General features: G+C 53.1%; 7 protein-coding genes across 7 annotated transcripts; 2 read left to right on the plus strand and 5 right to left on the minus strand.

Moving 5' to 3' along the window:
* Positions 1–2,177: 2,177 nt before the first annotated feature.
* Positions 2,178–2,936, minus strand: PHYSODRAFT_254223 (necrosis inducing-like protein NPP1 type; the record flags this gene model as incomplete). The annotated part of the gene is made up of 2 exons (XM_009538143.1): positions 2,178–2,659; positions 2,735–2,936. The coding sequence occupies 2 exons, from the start codon at positions 2,934–2,936 to the stop codon at positions 2,178–2,180; spliced, it is 684 nt and encodes a 227-aa protein (XP_009536438.1).
* A 1,983-nt stretch (positions 2,937–4,919) lies between these two features.
* Positions 4,920–5,669, minus strand: PHYSODRAFT_526623 (necrosis inducing-like protein NPP1 type; the record flags this gene model as incomplete). Its single annotated transcript, XM_009538144.1, has 1 exon — positions 4,920–5,669. One exon carries the CDS (start codon positions 5,667–5,669, stop codon positions 4,920–4,922), a length of 750 nt encoding a protein of 249 aa, XP_009536439.1.
* A 1,427-nt stretch (positions 5,670–7,096) lies between these two features.
* Positions 7,097–7,837, plus strand: PHYSODRAFT_254108 (necrosis inducing-like protein NPP1 type; the record flags this gene model as incomplete). The annotated part of the gene is made up of 1 exon (XM_009538145.1): positions 7,097–7,837. One exon carries the CDS (start codon positions 7,097–7,099, stop codon positions 7,835–7,837), a length of 741 nt encoding a protein of 246 aa, XP_009536440.1.
* A 328-nt stretch (positions 7,838–8,165) lies between these two features.
* Positions 8,166–9,788, minus strand: PHYSODRAFT_254010 (putative glycosyl hydrolase family 30 glucosylceramidase; the record flags this gene model as incomplete). Its single annotated transcript, XM_009538146.1, has 1 exon — positions 8,166–9,788. One exon carries the CDS (start codon positions 9,786–9,788, stop codon positions 8,166–8,168), a length of 1,623 nt encoding a protein of 540 aa, XP_009536441.1.
* A 1,536-nt stretch (positions 9,789–11,324) lies between these two features.
* On the plus strand, positions 11,325–13,377 carry PHYSODRAFT_348119 (hypothetical protein; the record flags this gene model as incomplete). The annotated part of the gene is made up of 5 exons (XM_009538147.1): positions 11,325–11,655; positions 11,730–11,806; positions 11,863–11,905; positions 11,975–12,918; positions 12,949–13,377. 5 exons carry the CDS (start codon positions 11,325–11,327, stop codon positions 13,354–13,356), a joined length of 1,803 nt encoding a protein of 600 aa, XP_009536442.1. The 3' UTR covers positions 13,357–13,377.
* A 102-nt stretch (positions 13,378–13,479) lies between these two features.
* On the minus strand, positions 13,480–14,424 carry PHYSODRAFT_254169 (hypothetical protein; the record flags this gene model as incomplete). The annotated part of the gene is made up of 2 exons (XM_009538148.1): positions 13,480–13,778; positions 13,815–14,424. 2 exons carry the CDS (start codon positions 14,422–14,424, stop codon positions 13,480–13,482), a joined length of 909 nt encoding a protein of 302 aa, XP_009536443.1.
* Positions 14,425–17,821: 3,397 nt separating this feature from the next.
* Positions 17,822–19,105, minus strand: PHYSODRAFT_254209 (family 10 glycoside hydrolase; the record flags this gene model as incomplete). Its single annotated transcript, XM_009538149.1, is given in 3 exon segments — positions 17,822–18,220; positions 18,262–18,846; positions 18,866–19,105. 3 exon segments carry the CDS (start codon positions 19,103–19,105, stop codon positions 17,822–17,824), a joined length of 1,224 nt encoding a protein of 407 aa, XP_009536444.1.
* Positions 19,106–21,076: the final 1,971 nt, after the last annotated feature.

Here is a 21,076-nt window from a genome sequence, read left to right on the forward strand (position 1 = left end):
CTGCGAACCCTGTTAGTCTTTCGTTCTTATGCCTTCGGTGAGCTAGAAGACCCAGAAGGCTAGCTAAACCTGTATTTCTTAGACTTAATTTGCAAGGAACTGATAAGAATTCTAACAAAAATTCAGCTCTTTCAAGAAATTAATCATTCAATTATAAAATTCGAATGTCCTCTGGATTTTATCATGGGTGAAGGCCACGGAGGTGCCATTATTCTCACATCACATACCTGCTAAATATGGTTATGAGCGCTCCAGGTGTTTATAGCTAAAATACCTTTTATACTGGATATCCCGTGATCTAATCAAATTATGCTGCTATGTTGACCCATCCGGTTGAGATTAAGTCAAATTACCTATTATTTTGCATACCCTTTAATCAAGTATATATACCTGTGATAGATAGTTTATCTGCCACTCAAGCGACATCCATCGGATTTTTTTCCGCTCGAACAACACGCCGATGGGATCACGCCTTGAAGTGTTCAACGGTGATGATTGATGCCTCGCACCACGCCGATGAGCACGACGATGCCCCTTACTAATAGCAGTACACCATTGCCGGGCAGATGCTGCGGCTGTAAAGCAAGCACAGCAGATGCCCTTGGGTGGAATGCTTCACACTACCGAAAATGATTTTTGTACCCTCCTATTCAGTATCAAACGGTCTTTTAAGATCGGTCGGCTGAAAGTACAGATTCCATCTCATTCAGTTAGTGATCTCTTTACTGCATGATCACCCCTACCCTGCACGTTGCTCAGTTGATTGAATTCATGTTGAGCAGGTTGTGTTTGATAATGGACGATGAAATGGTGGACAAGAGAATCAGTAAGCGTTGGCTTGAGGGATATTTTAGTTCTTTTTTTCTGCTACTGTCTGGTAGGCTTTCTGAAAAAGCAAAATGCTGTTATTTACATTTCCTAGCCTTCGCGAAGCGCGGCGGTAAGTCCGGTAGTGAACACTTCTATCTCTGCGAATACGTGCTCGTTTCGATTGTGGCTAAAGGGAGAAGGGTATTTATTTTGAAGTAGCTACTTTTTGTCTGGAATTGATGAACCAAATAGCCACTTTTCGCGTACCAGCTAGCACCTTGGTGTCGTCAACTCCCGCCGCAGGCGGGTCCTGCCGACTACCGAGCGAAGCGAGGTGCTCCCCCTTCGGGGGAGGTAGAGGGGGGTCTAGGGTTTTGTGCCCCAAGGGGAAAGGGGGTTTTAGGGATCAGGGTGTAGTTTCTATACCAAGTCGACTTAATGTTCAAGCAAGAACGCTTCCTGTGGTTTAAGATCCGCGTGCGTAGCACGCGGGGTTAAGCCCACGCATGTCTCGCGTGAACGCTATGATTCGTGTAGCGCGCGGTCGTAAACCCTGACAAACTGAAAAGTAGCTAGTCCAAAACTTATTTGGGGGTTGTCATACGAATTTCGAACTAGATTTTTTTTGCGTCGAGAATAGCCACATGTGGCTATTTCAAAATTATGAAGTAGATAGTTGAAAACCACACCCAAGGGAGAAGACGGGGTTGTTCCTTCCTCCAGTTTTCCTAAACTGTATTTTAATATAATAAGAAGTGAAGTAGTTAAAAATACCAAGCCGCTAGTAATATCAAGACCGGCCACTATTCGTAAAAATCCGTTAATACAAAGTGGTTACCCTCACAACCAATACGATGTACTGACTTCTTTCTGTCATTGACACGTAGAAACAAAGTGCCGCGGTACGCTAACTTATATTCCTACATGTAAGAGCAACGTAAAATCCAGAGCTGTTCCGGGCAGAGCACGGCCTTGTATTTTTATGAAGATTATTTTTTCGGGTGCCCTGCTTTATGTATAAAGCAGACCACTAAAAGCTTCGGCACTCCTACGTGGACCATCTACTTCTACATGTAACGTTAGTGCAGAGTGGACGCGGCGGGGGCATAACCACCACGTACCATTCCCCCTGCCAACAGTACTTTGGAGTCAAGCTAGCACTACTTACTTAATCTATTCCGTGCGAGGTTTGTTGGCAATGTCAGCTCAGTCAGCCGCACTGATTTTCTTCAGTGCTACCAAATCTATTGATCTCCTATCTATGGCAACCGACTTCTGCATAACGTATCACGAAGTTAGCTAAGTGCTTCTTGGCCATTTTGTTGCATTACCCCTCGACAATAGGCTTGCTGGCGACACAGGCCGTCCTACTTCCGGTCGAAGTCAGCTGGATAGGCACTTTCGAGGGTTTTCTCAAACTGGCCGTCCTTGATCGGCACCACGACCTCCCTCACACCCCCGTCGACGTGAAAGTTGGCCTCGCTCAGCGCCGTCCGGGCCTCCACCGTGAGCTGCTCCCACGTGATGAGATCCTGGATCTCGCCGTAATCCTCCGTCAGCCCAACAACCTGAGCACCCAAAGACTTGTACGAGCCGAACTTGACCGTCTTCCCGTCTTTCAAATACTTCTCGTCCACCGGGACTACTTTAATATGTCTGTGGCCAGCATACATCGGGACTCCGAGGAGGGTCGAGTTGTCCGGGTTCGGATTGTCCACCCAGACGACCACGTCCTCCCAGAAGTGACGGTGGCCGGTCTTGAAGTCGTCTTTGCACGCTCGGCCCTTGGGGAAGTACCAGGCGTACATGATGGTCCATTTGCCCCTGTACCAGTCGGAGCGCGAGTACACTTGGGATCACAAGCCAGAGCCCCTGCACTTGCCTTTCTCGGGCCCAGACCACTTCAAGCCGGCACCTACCGAACCATCGGCCTGCACCGCAGGGTACGGGTGGCATCCATTCGAGATGTGGAGCTGAGGCTTGTACTTGACGGCGAACTTCTCGAAATCGGTGACTGGCTCAGGCTGCGGGAACGACTGCACTTGGTCGTGGTCGATCCATTTGATCTCGGCTTCGACCATGACGAGTGAGGCGGCTGCAGCAGCGAGGAAGGCGCGGAGGTTCATCGTAGCTGTTGGAAGAGTCGACTTGGACACGATGCGGCCAATGTGTAGGTGAGAGAGCTTTGTGGTGTGCTTTCCGTAGGAGTAGTGTACTAGTATTGCTGCAATGTACGAGTATACATGATAGTAATAAATTGTTTTGCAAATGCTAGTGTCGTTATCTCCACTCCGGGTGCCCTTCTTCTTACACCGCGTCGGAGGGGGATCGTTAACACAAGCTGCTCACCTAAGCACCTAGGGAGCGTCTCGGTAAGCAGGGTCTCTTCCAGTGCGAGGCCGTTCAGTGTCGACCAGACGTTACTGGCCTGTACGCATGGCTAGGATAGGGATGGCTAGGAGGAAACGTTATAAGCACTAGTGGTCGGGTAGCCCCACTAGCTGTTCCCAGCTCGTAAAGCCCAGTTATATACAGCAGGCAGCAAGAGCCCTTCGCACACTGGCACATGCGAGCTCCGCGCCACTCGGCCGAGGTGCTCCAACACCACAGCCCCTGTCGTCTCTCTCCACAGTCCTGCCGCCCTACTCGAACACTGCCCTCATCTGTGCACTGGCCTACCACTGCCATACCTTCGCTATTGCCGTCGCTTTGGTCGACGCCCTTCGTCGCTGCTCCAAAGACCGGAAACCCGTGCGTTCGGCGCAACTCGTGTATATTAGTCTTGACTCTCCACAATCCTGTGAAAAACCGCAACTGAGAGTCGAGTCGGCCGACCGCCGCTCGGTATCCACTCAGTCCTATCCCCGCTGTATCTACTCCTACGCACAGGCGCCTGCCTACCTACTGGACCTCTCCCTCTTCGACTCCTTCTCCATGCTCGTGGCCTCACAGCCTCGGGTTCCTGTCCTTGATCTCGCCTCTCCTCACTCGCATACTTCTTCGCCCTTGTCCTGGCGTGTCGCCCCACGCACTGCGATCTTCTGTCGTCGCCATCGCCAGCTTCAACATCCCACTGCTTGCTAAACGACCGCCTTCAGCCGGTGGCACTAGTCCACTGGCTTGCCCTCTTCACCACACGCCTCCTGTCGAACACCACGACCCGATCTGGCCGATGTCCACCACACTACTCGTCCGTCAAGTCGATCACCACCGCTCGGTCGTCTGGCGCTGCCTGTTCGTGGCCTTTCGTCACGTGACAGGCCATCCAACTACATGCTAGGGTGCGGGATTTGACCCACGTTGTTCATGTATGTGCCGTTAATACTAGTGCTCACTTACCAGTACAGTACATGCACCAGAGATTATTGGCTTTGCGAATCAGGCAGGCGACTAAAAAGCTTATCGCAGGTACAGGCGATTCTCTCAGTTGTATCATCGCGCGCTGATAACTTACTATGTACAGTAGTACACGTTAGCTGTTGTTGCCACATTTGTGATACTGCACCATGTCACCCTCAAATGGTCATGCCGAAAAACTGAAGAATAGCCACTCGAAGCCCGCAGGGTGGACTGTGTTATTAATGCGGTCACTCATATATTGTAAAATGACCTTTCATAGTGATAGGCGTCGCCACAATGCGGTTGAAGCTACGAGAAGCCAGCTTCACTGTGACTCCGGCTTTGCTGCCGTGAGAACATCTGCGTAGTCGACATACTGTCGGGGAGTCCCCAACCTTGTTCATAGGAATGTGTCCCCGACGGGGACAGATTCCTATGAACAAGGTTTAGTAGAAATAATTTGTACGTCATTTCCCAGCCAGGTTGTTTTCCCGCACGAGTCTTGAATTAGCAAAATCTATCTCTTGACTGTGAGATTCGGCCTCCCATTTTGGTTTTGATATAATACCAATTAAAGCCTGCATTCATTAAACGAACAGCCAAGAATTCGTCGTTTATGCCTCCAAACTCACACAGTACTTCAACGTACTTCAACGAGAAGGGAAACCATAGCTAAAAGGGCTAGAGCGCGTAAGCAGTAGCCGCTGCGTTAAACTTGTACCGGTACAACATTTTTCCAATTATATTGGTAACCTAAAGCAACGTGGCCACTAAAACGGATACGCTTTCTCGAGCTTCTCGGTGAAGACATCGTCTAACAAGGGCATGACAACCTTCTTATAGGACCAGTCTACGTCAAAGTCGGCGTCCGTCAGGGCAGTCCTCGCCTCGTCGGTAAGCTGTTCCCACGTGATCAGATCCTGCGTTTCCCCCGTCTTCGTCGTGGTTCGGATGCCCACCTTGCTGCCCCAGAAGCTGAAGTACGAGTCGAACTTGACCGTCACTCCGTCGACGACGTACTTGGACTTGGGCGGTGTCGCCTTCCCGTAGCCGACACCCGCGGACATCGAGACGCCTTGGATGGTTGAGTTGTCGGGCTTGTCGCTGTCGGTCCAGACAATGGCATAGGACCAGAAGTGGCGGTGACCCGATCGATACTGGGACGCGTACTGCCGGCCCTTGGGGAAGTACCAGGCGTACATGATGGCCCACTTGTCCTTGTACCAGTCGGACCGCGAATACACTTGGGAGCCGAGACCAGAGCCCTTGCAGTCGCCGTCAGCCCATCCCGTCCACTTCAGCCCGGCACTGACGGAGCCGTTGGCCTCCACGGCTGGATACGGATGGCATCCGTACGAGATGTGTAGCTGGGGCTTGAACTTGACCGCAGTCTTCTCGGAATCCGTGGTGGGTTCAGGCTGGGCGAATGGCTGCACGGTGTCGTGGTTGATCATCTTGACGTCGGCGTTAACCGCGGCCAGCGAGGCGATCGCGGCGAGGACGAAGGAGTGGAGGTTCATGTAGAAACCGTAGACTTTGGTCTGTAGTGTGCTTAGCTAGCTGGGAAGTGAGACCTCCCATCGTTCGAGCAGCATTCGCTCTCCAGCGGAGAGTCTCCGCTGGCTCTTGTTGTCTCGATCAGAACAGAAGAGATGACACGGAAGATTTGACCTCAACACTTTGTGATTGGTTTTCTTTGAGATGGCAGTACCGTACAAATCGAATTTATGGTGTCTTTTGCTCGCAAGACTCTCAGTGAGTCATGCATTGCTGGATACTGTAGAGCAAGCCTTTTACATGCGTGGCAGCATTTTGCGCTAACCTGTAACCTGTAAGCTCAAGAAGTTTCATACGTACGTAGTATAATTCCCTTTTTTCAGACGGCGCATACAGTAACTGTAGAGCAACAACAAAAGCATATATATTACTCGGTAGCTTTCTACAATCAGATTGTGTTGATTGGACTGGATGTGATGATGCTGACGACGACAAAGACCAGTGCGCTCCAAACTTTTTGCTGACGAATATATGCTTATTTTGTCGTGGTCGAAGAGTGTGATGCCGCTTAAAGACGGCCTATCCGTTTTAGTTCATAAGGTTAAGGAAAACTTCCAGTTGAGAATGATACTGATCTAATACTACGATGGAAAGATACCAAAGCACACCGCTGGACCACCGTCTTGCTGAGAATAGTTACTCCGCAGAAAAATGCTGTTGATGTTCACACAACACTAAAAAACGGTTTATAATAATATAAGTGCTCTTTGGCTGTTTGCTACAGTACTCACTCCGTGACGGAGTGAGTCCGTCATAGCCTTCAAAGTAGCACGCCTTCACGTGAACTGCTTTATCGAATCTACTTAAGTACCTATCGATTCGAAGGGGCCAGGCATCCCATTTTCCAGCAGCATTCTTTGTGCTCCGATCGGCTACGACGACGTTTACCCAGGGAAACTTGGTGTGATTCAGCGGTGTATCCATTTCGGACGTACAGCACGGAAGTTGTATTAATACCAGCACGGAAGTTGGTGACTCGCCAGGCGAGGGATTTATGATAGGGATTTGGCATCCGTGCAGCCGGCTCTATCTCGATAATCGTACGCAAAATGTCCCTTTTCCTGCTTTTAAGGATTCCCAAGACGGGGAAATGTACGCTGCTCTGTCGAGGTAACCAGACCGACCAGATCCTGTGTCTCCATTACAGGAGCAGACTCTTCAACTCATGCACTTTGCGGCGAGGACACTGGAGATTCTTCGGATCCAGGACCCTGTTACATGCCAGGCAGACTGAGCCGGTCACCCGACTGACGCACCTGTAGGTGAAGTTTGCTGCTCGAAAAGGATGGAGATCATCCATCCACCGCCTTGGATTCACCACCCAACCTCCAGCTCACTTCCCAATTGAACGCCTCAAGCGCACCACTTTCGTCGAAGTCTCTCCACCAAGATGAACCTCCGCGCCTTCCTCCTCGCCGCAGTTGTTTCGCTTGCCACGACCAGCGCTGGTAGCTCTATCAGCCGCATCAACCACGACCAGGTGCAGCCGATGGCCCAGCCCACGCCCGTCACGGACGCCCAGAAGCTCGCTGTCAAGTACAAGCCGCAGCTCCGCGTCTCGTACGGATGCCACCCGTACCCCGCCGTCCAGGCCAACGGCTCCGTCAGCGGCGGCCTGGAATGGTCTGGCCCCGCTGATGGCGACTGCGAGGGCTCTAGCCTCGGCTCGCAGGTGTACGCTCGCTCGGACTGGTTCAAGGACAAGTGGGCTACGATGTACACTTGGTACTTCCCCAAGGGCCGACAGGACGTGTGGGGCCACCGCCACTTCTGGGAGTACGCCATCATCTGGACGGACTCGCCTTCGCCCGACAACTCGACGTTCCTCGGCATCTCCATGTCCGCCGGTGTCGGTCACGGAAAGCAGACGCCCGTGCTGCTCAAGTACATGAACGGCAACAGCGTCAAGCTCGAGTCGCACTACAGCGTGCTGGGCAACAAGGCCGCTCTCCAGCTCACGAAGGACTCGGGCGACTTCCAGGACCTCATCACGTGGGGACAGCTGCCCGTGCCGGCCCGTGACGCGCTCAACGGCGACGCGTTCGACGTCACCTACTTTTTCAACAAGTTCGAGATGCCCCTCAAGGACCGCGTCTTCATGAGCGTCCTCAACAAGGCCTACCCGTGGTAAGCCAGATTTTATAAACACCAGACATTATTTGGCGTAATATAACCACGTGCCGTGTGATTCTGCAACGCTTGAGAGTATTGTACTGTCCGTGCAGATAGAGAGTGAATGAAGTCCACTATTCGAATGCCGTGTGAATCATTGAGTTTTAGGCCTCGATACGAGGAAGTTGAAGCCAAATTGGTGGCAGCGACTTGCTTTCTCGAAGGCATGGACGAAAGCTTGGATGATCAATGCGAACACTTATTTTTTCGTTGATGTTTTCATTGATAAGTGTATCTCCGTCGACAAGAAGAGCGCACAGGGAGATTTATAACATTTGAAGTGCGTCCTAAGCCTGGATCTTGGTAGCATCAGACGCCGGCAGGATGACCGTCTGCATCGAGTGGCCGGGCAGCGTCAGCGTGAACGTCTTGGCGTCCGTCTGCTTGACACTCACGGTAACCTTGGAGCTGTCGCGGTTCAGGAACTGCAACACGACGTTGTTGTCGGGCGTGACGAACGCGCAGCGGTGGAAGTTGCTGAGCGTCTTGGTCTTGGGGAACTCGATGCGGCGCGAACCGGCCGGCACGAACTTGGAGAAGTGGCCCATGATGTAAAACATGGGCTGCTTGTAGAACTCGGCGCCGCTGACTTCGTCCACGAGGATCGGCGCGTCCACGAAGTTCTTGGCCCAGTTGGGGCCTCCGGTGGTGTCCAGCACGAGGTTCCAGTCCGTCCATCCGACCACGAAGTTGTTGATGTCCTCGATGATGTCGTGGCCGTAGTTCTCGGCGCGAGACCAGCTCTTGTCAGCGTCCGTGAGCGACACGCCCGAGCCCGTGCCCAAGAAGCTCGGCAGGAATCCCTCGCACGCCTCAGTCGCGAGCATGAAAACGTCCGGGAACTTGTTGTGGAACGTCAGCAGCTTGTCGAAGTCGCCGCCCAGGCTGAAGAAAAAGAAGTCGAGGTTGCGGTACCAGTGCACGCCCAGGCCGCTGATGTACTTGAGCGCGTCGGCGTCCTCGAACGGGGCCAGCTCGTCCAGAATGCCCGCCTTTTGGTCGTCACCGGCGATGATCTTGAGGTTCGGGTGGTTCTTGGCCATTGTGGGGCCCAGGTCAAGCTTGACGAAGTCGCGCTGCTGCTCGGCCGTCATACGCAGCGACTGCCACTCGGACGTCTGCAGGATGGACTTGGTCGGCTCGTTCTGCACCGTCATGGCCCAGAAGTCGATGCCCTCCTTCTGATACTCGTCGAAGAACTTGGAGTAGTAAAGCGCCAGCGAGCGCCAGTACTCCTCGCCCGGGTTGCCCTTGAGCGCGCAGTTGATGGTCGTGGTCTTGGTCGTCATCCACGCCGGAGGGGCCCACGACGACGCAAACAGCTTGATGTCGCGCGACGAGGTCCGCAGCGCGCGCTGGATGAGGTCGATCTTGTTGGACTTGCGGTCCACGTCAATAGAGAACTTGTCCTGGGCCAGGTCGCCTTCGTTGTCGTTGTACGAGTAGATGCTGGTCGAGAAGTCCGTGGAGCCGATGGTCACGCGGCCCAGCGAGTATTGCAGCCCCTTGTCCGAGTAGTACTGGTCCAGCACCATTTGCTGCAGCGTCGCCGAGAGCTTGTACACGTTGATGGCCGCGGCGTCCGTGAAGCTGCCGCCGAAGCCGATCATGGTCTGGTACTGGGTCGAGACATCGATGGTGTACGTCGGGCTGCTCGCGGCGGTCTGGTCGACGTTCACCACCTTGTAGGCGAAGCGATCGCCGTCCTTGGACGACGTGTAGACGCCCACCTGGCCGGGGATGAGGCTCGTGTAGTCATTCGAGACCGTGTCGCACTGGGTCGAGTTGCAGACGCAGACGCCCTCCAGATTCTTCTGGTAGCGAGTGGACCAGTTGCTGCACGCAGCGGAAGCCTCGGGGGCCGCAAGCAGCACGCCCGCCAGAGTGGTCAGCATGAACGGAGCCAGCATGATGAAGTCGGTCGACTTGGGTGTCACTCGCCGCGTTCGGAAGTGAGTCGCGAACAGTGATTCGAGTCACCATGACGGGGATGACCACCACGACGTCTTCGTCTTCGGACACTGCGAGGTGGCGGATCCATGGTTGTCTGGTCTTTTGGGTGCGTAGGATGGCCACGATGTGGATAGCGACTCTGCTCGTCTGCGTCTGCGCGGCATAACGAGTTGTACGTCATGCCCAGTTTCGAACGGCAAAGTGTCGATCACCGCAAGAATCGATTAACTTAATCTGGTCGGGCCTCGATACCGGTTACCCACTCAACGTGGGTACGTCCACAGCTGCAGCGGCGATCTGATCGGGGGACCGCCGTGCACTGCACGGTGAAGCGTTAGCAAATGAGAGCTTCAACAGTCGGCGATGCCGTGAGGGTGTGCAACAACTTGAAGTCCCAGTCGCCTCACTTGGCCACGGAGGTGATCGAGTGCGTGATTGAAGGGACAGAGGGTCAGCGCAACAAAACCAACAGATCATGATGATGGTACAGCATGAGCTGCTGCTCTCTCTCGGTCCGTAACGTACTTGTGCGCTTCTTCTGCATGTAAAGCAGCAGGCTGCCGCCAGCGCCAAGCAGGTACTGTACGTACAGAAGTGCTTGGCAAACTGGAGCTTCAATCGTGGTAGGTTTAGACTGGGTGCTTGCAATGGAGCGTTTCCTCTCGATTGGTGCATGGTGAGCGGGGTGAGCTCGGATAAGCTTACATTGCATTGTGCAAGCGTGCTCCAGTTGCCAGGTGGGGGGGGGGCGTTGATATCACTTGCCCGTGTCGAGTCGACTGTCGAGTCGACTGTCGACACATGTCGGATACATGTACTGTATTACTGGTACCCTATGATGTACCAAGATTACGGTACATGCATGAATCCCGTAAACAAGAATAATATCGCAATGTCAAATGAGGGGATCTCATATTGCCCGCCCCTCCTGCGAGGAATGGCTTGCATGCGATGATTGTCGTTGGCCGGAGCGATGGCAAGTTGCCATTATTGGCAACAGGCGCGGAACCAGGCCCTATTGATCTATGGATGGGGGGGGGGGGCTAAATTTGCCAGACCCTGACATACCCTCTAATTGCAGTCCCTAATTTCCGAGCCTCCACCCCCGGTTTGGATCTGGCCCCGCCCGTGAGTTGCACCTTTCGCGGTGCCGCTGGTGCTGCGACAGCGCCGCCTTGTGTCAAAACATCCAGCATGACGCACAAAAGCTGCTTGGAACCGCGCATTACTCTGCAGCACCTCGGGGTACCGCCTCGTCCAAGCATCGGACCAAGATGCAATAAGAGCCAAGCAGAGGACGGATAATAATGCACTCGGGGCGCTTCATCACCACGCAGTTAGCGCAGCGGCCTCGGTGAGAAAACGACAGCGTATCGCAGAGCAGGCGCCAAAAGCGGCGGAGGAGTTCGACTAGTCCAGGAGGTCGCCCAGCCATTTAGCAATTCGCGTTCAAGAAGACAAGTTGCAGGCCCAATCACACCGTACCAGCCATCATGGCCCCGCTCCACAAGTCCACGGTGCTCCAAGCTGCCACACCACAAGGCCCCTCTGTGGCTAACGCACCCATGGCCCTCACCAGTTCAATTAGCCACAAGGAGGAGGAAGAAGAAGCCACGGAGAGCAGCGAAGAAGGCGGTGAGATGGACGACGTTATGAGCGGCGGAGAGCCTGAAAGCTCCAAGGACGATTCATTGGAGTCGTACCTCAAGACGCTCAAGAAGTACAAGACGCCAGTGAAGACGGGACTCCGCGGCATCAACGTCATCCACGACCCACTTTACAACAAGGGCACGGGCTTCCCCCGCGTCGAACGCGACCGACTCGGTAAGATATGATTGACTGTAAACTATCAGATTGGGTTCGTGCAGAGAGGTCTAACTTCCTATTGTGCACTTTAGGTCTTCGAGGTTTGGTGCCTCCCCGTCGCCTCACAGTGGAGGCTCAGCTGGACAAGATGTACGCCATCTTCTCGCAGGTGGAGGACCCACTCCGGAAGAGCCGATTCCTCACGGACCTTCACGACCACAAGAGACGCTCTACTTCCGCCTCGTGATCAAGCACATGAAGGAAATGGGTGAGTTTACGTGTACACTGTTGTCTTTGGAGTGAACCCGTCTGACTTGTTTGAACGAAATTGTGCCAGCTCCGATCGTGTACACGCCGACGGTGGGTCTGGTGTGCCAGAAATTCGGGTATCTGTTCCGTCGCCCGCGCGGCGTGTTCTTCAGCACGAATGACCGCGGCCGATTCGGTGCCATGGCGCACAACTGGCCTTGCGACAACGTGGAGGTGATCGTGGTCACGGACGGCAGCCGTATCCTGGGTCTAGGCGATTTGGGCGCGAACGGCATGGGCATCCCCATTGGCAAGTTGGCGCTGTACACGGCTGCGGGTGGCATCGACCCACGCAAGGCCCTCCCGGTAATGTTGGACACGGGCACCAACAACCAGAAGCTGCTGGAGGACCCGTACTACCTGGGCGTGCAGCACCCACGCGTCACCGGTCAAGCATTCTGGTCCATGGTGGACGAATTCATGTGCGCGGTTCGCTCGCGTTGGCCGAAGGTGCTGGTGCAGTTCGAGGACTTCTCAAGCGACCACGCGGCCGACGTGCTAAACGCGTACAGACTGAAGCCATTGTGCTTCAACGACGACATCCAAGTCACAGGCGCGACAGTGCTGGCTGGAGTCTTGTGTGCGTGTGACCAGGTTCAGATCCCGCTGAAGGACCAGCGCATCGTCATTCTCGGAGCTGGCAGTGCCGGTCTGGGTGTGGCCGCTACGCTGCTCCAGGGTATGGTCCGCGAGGGTATGACGACGGAGGAGGCCCGTGATCGCTTCTATCTGCTGGACCAGTTCGGTCTCATGGGCGAGTGCCGCGAGGGTCTCAACTCGGCGCAGCAGTTCTTCTCGCGCAAGGGCGACATCGCGGACAAGACGCAGCTTCTTGATGTGATTAAGCACGTGAAGCCCACGCTGCTCATGGGTCTCAGTGGTGCCGCCGGTGCCTTCACGCAAGACGAGGTGGAGGAGATGGCCAAGCACACTGAGCATCCGATCGTGTTCCCGCTGTCGAACCCCACGTCCGTGGCCGAGTGCACGGCGCAACAGGCTTAGGAGTGGACCAAGGCCAAGTGCGTATTCGCGAGCGGCAGTCCGTTCCCGCCCGTCGTGTACAATGGCGTCGAGTATCACATCAGTCAGTGCAACAACATGTTCACCTTCCCGGGTGTGGGTCTCGCTGCGTCGGTTATCCAGGCCACGCGCGTGACGGACGGCATGCTGTATTCGGCTGCTAAGGCGCTGTCAAAGTGCTTGAGTGCCGAGGAGGTCGTGAGCCGCCAAGTGTTCCCGTCCGTAGAGAACATTCGCGATGTCTCGCTCAAGGTGGCCACGGCGGTGTGTGAAACCGCGATCGAGGAGGGCGTTGCCAATTTCTTGCCGACGATCTGCTATGGCGCGACTCTGGAGAGCTACGTTGCATCCAAGATGTACTATCCGTCATACCACACACTGGTTGAGTAAGGATATCAGAGCAAGTTGACTAAAAGCCCAATCATGTTTTTCGCGGATAATAGAGTCGGGGCTCATGATAAGCCTTGTCTGCAGTCGGAGAGGCATCGACACTTTCTTGTTTCCACTCAGAGCTTAACTGGAGCTCAACTCCGGCTTGAACACGCCGTCGTATCCGTCGTCCGTGCTCAGAAGGTTGTGCAGCTCGTACGTCGGCACCGTCAGGTTAAACGCGGGCATCTCATTCACGCACGTTCGGTTGAGGCGCTCCAGGTCGCCATTGTTGCTGATGTATGACACCAGCAGCTGTAGACCGCAGGTTAGGACGGGGTCCTTGCCACTGCCTAGAAGACTCGAATACACGACATCGTGATCCACGTAGTCGAGAGCGACCAGCTCTTTCTTGCTGGTGCCGAGAGCTTCAACCAGATACTCTGCATACTTTAGTGTAGTCCGCGTATCCAACTTACCGCTCAATAACAGTACACTGGCGTCATTTGGGAGAGTCGCAGGCTTGTTCCAGTACTGGTCACGTTGATAGCTCAACGCGCCGGCGTCGTAGTTGCCGAAGTTGAACTCGTCACAAGCCACCGATTTTTCCTTCGACACAGCGCAGTACAGAGGAAGCGCTTGACGAAAAGTAGCTCTGGTGACGATAGTCGAGCCGTTCATGCGCGACTCCATCTCAGCTCGCGACGGCGCTGGCGTCTCCCAGTACTCGGAGTACACGATGAGGTAGTACAGTAGGAACGAAAAGTGCGTGTCCTCGTTCGCCGACGTACTCGCTGTCTGTACAGACTTGAACAATTGCGTCATGACCTCCACATCCTTTGCATTGCAGCGACTCAGTCTGTAGATAGCAGGCGGAATCAGTGTTCGCGTCGACGCGTCACCCATCAGCGTCCCCAGCATAAATCGGAGCATATACGAAGGCGGCAGGTCCGGCTCGTCGCGATTTACCAGTGTAGCACACGTTGAGTTTTTGTCCGTGTCAAACTTTTCGATTAGGCCACGTAGCGCTGATGAAAGGCCCGCCGGAAAGTGAGCTTTGCACTGAGCGTCAAGCCCGCACAGTCCCATGAAGTACTCGCCCACCTCACCTTGATCAATGTCGAACTTGAGAAGCAGTGGAATTTGTCGACCGGCGCGCCGGAGGTTGGAAATACACTATCGAGAATGTACCCTTTCACACTGGGAGTGTTCAGGTGCATACGGCGCTCGACCAACGCAGTGCCGTAGCTCATACACGAAAGTGTTGGCTCCGTTCGTGTAGTCGGAAATAAACGTCGAAAGATCCAACGCAGCGCTTGTAGTTGAAAAGGAAGCGAGGTTTCCATACTTGAAGTGCAAGTCTTTTGCGCACGAAGGAACCTCCATCAGCACGATATTTTGACCCCGTGGAGACCCCGATGTCATCGCTTGAGCTGCCACACACTCGAGACGGGTGCTGCGTCCGGTGCCACGATGGTTCATTGTGTAGACATTGACCTTGCCGCCTAATTGTGCATGAAGATCCAGCATACTTTGCTCCACTGCAAAAAATAAACACACACACATCGTCGTCAGAGGGCAGTGGTTGGGAAATAAATAAAAAATACTGCCATTTTGCAGGAGTTAATCGTGCATTCGATCGAACTTACTGTCGACAGACGAGAAACCAGGGCCTCCTTGTAACAGCCACGCATTGGACGCTGTGGCGACATTGCCGGCAGTAGCAGGCAAGCGCTTCACGAAGATATCGACTGTCGGAACCGCCGAGGGTGGGGTCTTGCAGATTCCAGGGTAGCACAAAGGCGCGGAGTAGACGGCACACTCGGCTGCTTGGGTTGGAGGCCTTGTGTCCGGGTTGGAAAATGTGCGTTCGGAGCAAGGGTACCATCGGTTTAAGGGATGAGTTGTGGTATTCGTACCGGCGACAGTCTGCGCAAGCGCGAATACCCCGATTGCGAGGAGGTGGCTGAACTGCACTTTTTCCGAATGTCCGTCGGCAAGTGCTTCCGCTGGCAGATATCGAGAAGTGAGGACTTGTACGTTTGCCACTGTGGAAAGTCTTCTAATGTTGTAGAGTTGTCCGATATGATCCGTACTTGGCTAACGAGGTTCGACAAATGATTCGTATTTGTGTAGTTCGGAGTCCGAACTTCGGACGTAATATTAGCATAGCGGGAAAATGTCTTTGGACTATGCTGGATGCGATGCATCCAAAAAGTCCAACCGCCTACTTGTATCGAGTTCGTCAAGATCCCCCTCCCCCCAAATCGTAGCTAATAGTACTTATGCTAGAGCAATGAAGTCGGATTCTATTCTTTAACTTATATACATGTAATACCAGAAGTGGGGATTCTGTTTTAACTTCCAGTATTGAGAGCGCGTGGTGGAAGGCTTGGGAATGGACAATGCACTACAAGAGGTGTTTAGGATGGACATCTCCGTACGAAACACAGATGGTTTTACGGTACTACGCGAATTGGAATGGTTGGTTTTCTTTTCAGTAAAATTTCTTCACGGCTAATTAAAATATTAAACCAAGTCTTGTATATTCCGGGTCGGATGTTTGACACCCGACTAAATGTTCGATAACGATAGACTAGCTGCTTTGCCTTCCATTACTTGCAATCGAGAACAAATGTGCATGTAGCTCTCCATGAAGCTTTTGCGGATTTACTGATTGCATAATGGCGGCCCCTGAACAGAATATGAATCGCGAAACACTCTTAAAAAGAGTATTTCGCGATTCTTAATATAAACATGGCGTGTACTATATGTACAAAATAGATTATGAACGGAAAAGTAGTGCATGTACTGTATGTCGCGGGAATCAATGAGGTACGGGCAGGGGAGTGCGCGTGTACTGCAGGTGTGGTAGCTGGGCCTGGAGAAATTCAACACCTTTGCTCGACCACTGTAAAGTGGTGCAGTGTATCAAAACACTGTTCGCCGAACTTCATGCCTCCAAGAGGATCGCCCCGACGACAAACTTCGCTACAATTTTGAAGTGGTACAGCAGCACAGCAAGCCATTCACTATTGTACCAGAGCGAGGCTGGTAGAAACAAGCAGATTGTGTCTTGGTTCGACATTTGTTTAGGATGATGGTGGCACTGCTAAACATTTCTGCAGTAATGGGAATGAATGACTGTTTTTTTTCTTAGCGAAAAGTCTTCACGATCAATCGCAAAAAGATACGTGAAGGAGAAGAAGAAGAAAAAATGGTTAACCCCTAAATAACACTGGATCACACGCCGGACTATGAATGAAAACATTATTCCGGAATAGAAAGCAACTTTACCGATATCGCAGCCCGAATCCGTGGTATTTCAAGTAAAAAGATAGAGCGTAACGAATTTGACTGAGCAATTGAACTAGAGCATAATCATTTTAATTTTAAAACCAGAGCACCTAATACCATGTGCGTTGGTCAGCCCCATACCTACAGGCTAGTGCTAGGCAAGCGGTGACAATCCTGCTCCTGGAAAGGAAAAATCGCGATGGAGCATGGGTTTCCAAGACGAACGGATTGCGTCGCAACTCAAGTGTTTGTTTAGACCGAGATCCTCGAACTAAACACAAACACACGTGACTACTATTGCACAGCAACCGCTGCCCATGTAGCGCAGTAGCACCCACTTCTACATTTCTCAATCTCCTATCTTCTGTCTCAGACATCTCCGACGACTCTTCTGCTACAATGAGCTCTGGTGGCGACTTTTGTCACGCTTCTATCATCCGCCAACGCGACCTCGTTCAAGCTGTCAACCAAGCTCGTGTCCGCGGATCCCGCTCGAGAGCTGACGGCGAAAGAAGAGGTCAACGAGAAGAAACGTTTGAGGGGCAACGGGAACGAGGTTTCCACGGGTGATTTGGCGGGCCAGGAAGAACGAGGAATCAAGCTGATGTCGTTCCGACTGATCTCTCCTTTGATCAAAAGGACGAAGTACTACGATGAAGTTGTACTGGGCAGCCAAGTTCCGTGAGGGTGAGGACAAGCTATTTCTGGAGGAGTACACGCGGTGGTTCAACAGTGGTCGCGCATCGGGACTATTTCTCTAGACCACTTGTCCCCAATAGCTGAGACAACTTGACAGAAAACAAAAATCAGAAGTGGAGAATTTGAATGAGGCGACGATGGCTGTGTGTCTGTGCATGCCTTACTAAATAACGTTGCTACTTCTTAGACACCTTACTGTTAGTTCGCACTTGCAGACACCTGGAAAAGAGGATAAAAGAGTAACCGCTTTCAAGTTTGGATGATGACCGAGTTGAACATACCTCCGATCGCTAACATACCGGACGCGTACCGTATAGGGGGACATGAACTGCGCTATGCATAAGCTCTGTGGCAATAGCCCGTCGTCGTTGGATCTTACAGCCATTTTCAGTTAACGTCATTTACTTTTCACTCAAAACAAAACCCAGGCACTGGCCGAGGATCTACTGCCAGAACTGTCACATCTTCTCGACCACTCTCATCGCAACCTCTACTTGCGCAGTCGACTAGCACAGCTAGACTTTTTAGTGGCCGGGATCTGCGCACTGCTGCCAGCGGTACTCGTGGTCTCCGTGTTGCCGGTGCTGCTGCTCTGAGTAGGCGTCTCCGTGTTACTGCTGCTGGTCGTCTCAGCGTCGCCACTGCTCGAGGTCGAGGTATAGCCACTGCTTGTGGCCGAAGTGTAGCCACTGCTCTCCGTGCTCGTAGTCTCAGCGCCAGTCGAGCTACTCGTAGAGCTCTCCGTTCCACTAGCCGCCGTCGATGCCGTCGTGTCCGTGTTACTGCTCTGAGTGCTGCTGGCTCCAGCGGCGCTGCTAGTAGTCGACGTCTCCGTGGAGCCGCTAGCAGCCGTCGAAGTCTCAGTCTCCGCGCTGTTCTCAGTACTCGCCTCCGTCGTATCAGCGCTGCTGCTCGTGGTCTGCGAGGCACCGCTCGAATCTCAGTCTCAGCTTCACCTCCCACACTGGCGCTGGTGCTGGTGGTCTGAGCCGCGCTGCTGGCAGTGCTAGTAGTCGAAGCAGTCGACGTTCCCCATCCAGCCGCGATACCGTCGTAGGCGCGCTTGCGCACAAGCTCCGTGCCCTTGCCTCCTGGCTGGTACCACGGCAGCGGGGCCGCGTTCTCCAGCCACGTGTACGTGTCATCGACGTCCCAGATCGTCACGCCGACGCAGTCCTCCACCTGCTGGCAGGAGGCGACAGTGTTGGTGTAGACCGTGACCTGCTTCTGCTCGTCCTCGGACGGCGTGGTCGAGCTCGTCTTGACGTCCAGCTCCGTGTAGGCGACGTCCAGCCCCAGAGCAGTGAAACGCTCCAAGTTGGTCACCTTATCCTCGGTCGTCGCCGTGTCCGAGTAGCTCGAGTGCGACTGGAAGCCCACGCCGTCAATGCCGATGTCCGCGTCGAGCAGCAGCGTCTGGATCATCTTCAGCACGGCGGTGGACTTGGCGTTCACCGTGTTGGTGTTGTAGTCGTTGTAGTACAGCTTCGTCTTGAGACCGAGCGACTTCTTGACCTTGTTGGCCGTCTTGAACGCGGTCCACGATGTAGTCCGTGCCCGTCGTCGTGTACCAGAAGGACTTGCGGTACGTGGCGTCGTCGCCCATGACTTCGTTGGCCACGTCCCAGGCGTAGCACGAGTCTCCGAAGTGCGTCATGACCTCCGTGATGTGGTTCTCCAGCGCGCTGAGCATCTCAGTCTTGCTGAGACTCTGGACCCAACTGGGGACTTGCTGGTGCCACAGCAGCGTGTGGCAGCGCACCTGGGCGCCCATTTCGTCCGCGATGGACACAATAGCGTCTCCCTTGGTGTACCCTGCGTCGACTCGGTCGCGTCCCACTGCAGTCAAAGGAGAAGGGTCCACATCACCAACGGTTATGTGAAAATATTACAGTGCGTCTACTAGCGGAGGACGCACCTTCATGGCGTTACCAGGCGTGAGCATACCGAACTCGCTGCTGTTCTTAAGCGCCGCGAGGTAGTACGTGTCGGTCAGCTCCCTGGGCTCTTGAGTTCAATAGGTTAAGTGAAAGGAGCCCTCCAGAACTGTGAGCCCTCGTTAAGGGCTCCCCCTCACCTGTGTTAAATATCTCGCTGATGATTGGCCGTCATTGAAGTATCTCCAGGTTCTAACCTGAAAAGGCATAGGAAAGAGGGCTTCTCCTTGAGGGGAAGGAAGGACTATCGGCGACGCTGGGGTGGCCTCGGAGCGGCTGTCCACATATGAGCGGCGCGAGATCTTCTAGTGTGGCGATCTTTGAGCTCGATCTTCTAGCGTGGCGCATCGATCACGCGAAGTTGCTCGCCTTAAGTCTAGGTAAAATTGACCAATCAGATATTACTACAGGCGTCCCCGGCCTATTCGCCACAGTGGTACTTATGATGTTTGCGAATCAACAAGATTCACGCGGTCTGAACATAAATGAGTATGTACTGACTTACTACAAGCTTAGCTCAAGAATACGGTGGAGGTATTCCCGCAACGTGCCACTTGTCGCATTAGGTCTCGCTGTACACTCATCTAAATCAATATGTTTGCAGAAGTAGCGCGCAAATCTTGAGAGCTTGTTGTACTTCCTGTGCGAGGTACATTAATATATACAGCCGGGACTAGCCCGGGGACGCCTGTATGAAGAGCCCGTCATAGATTTGAAGCTAAATTTGGGGAGCCCTGGTGGGGAGCCAATGGGGAGCCCCAACCAGGGCTACTGGATCTCGTACTTACCATGAGGGAGCCCATTTTGTGCGACTTTTGCCTCTCGTTTTAGTGGGAGCCCACTTTTGAAGTAGACGGGCTTGGGCTCGTAGAAGTTGTGCATGTATGTATGTATAGTAAAAGCGACTTCTAGCTTGTGTTGTTGAGGCACTGGCACAGAGGCGTGAACCTTTGTTTCCAATTGACACGTGAAAATGCTGACTGCAGCTGGTTTCGCTGTAGCATAACCTGGTCTGGTGTAAAAGCTGGGTTTCCGCGTTGCTCGACTGCACAAACGGCTCGATTGGAGTGATCGGTTCCGAGAATCGGACTCCGATACTCCGATCATCGGCCAAAGAAACTCGGGGCTTGTACATGTAGACCACGCCATTGTTGGCTTCCGTGGTATGAATTGGTTGTAAGGATTAAGGAAGAAACGATGGGAAACGGTTCATTCGTGTCGGCTATATAATACCCCTATTTTAATCGGGGGTATATTAAAATATGGAGTCCATATTCAAAACTTATATGGATAAGCGTAGCACAAGGGTGTGAGCACACGCAGCGCGTCTGCAAAGTCACTTGGCTTGGCTCAATTTCCACAAGCGTGTTCTTTCGTGCGGTCTGTTGCCCTGGAACTACCGACAAACCGAGAGGCACTCGTAGCCAATGACCTCAACGTCGTAGGTCATCGAAAATCATTGTCCTGTAGGTCAGGGTTGCCTGAGCGCCCATAGGTTCTACTGTACCGGGGTCTTCGCCTTGTGTAGGCGCTACTAGGTACCGGACAGTGGGCAAGCAATAATTGTCCTGATGCGATTGCGTCCGAGGTCTGAAAATAAATATCATATTGTATTAAGGGTTAAACCATATTAAATTATGAGCCACCTCAATAACACCAATAATACATGTTTTATAATTTTTGCCAATACAAATATATGTTTTTGCTTAAAGCTTATTTTTTGTATCGACGCAAGTTTTGATAATATCAACAATATTATTGTATTCAAAGTATATCCATTGTGCGGATTGTGCAACGGAATATGTACA

The sequence above is a fragment of the Phytophthora sojae genome, assembly GCF_000149755.1.
Source record: "Phytophthora sojae unplaced genomic scaffold PHYSOscaffold_11, whole genome shotgun sequence".
Lineage (NCBI taxonomy): Eukaryota > Oomycota > Peronosporomycetes > Peronosporales > Peronosporaceae > Phytophthora > Phytophthora sojae.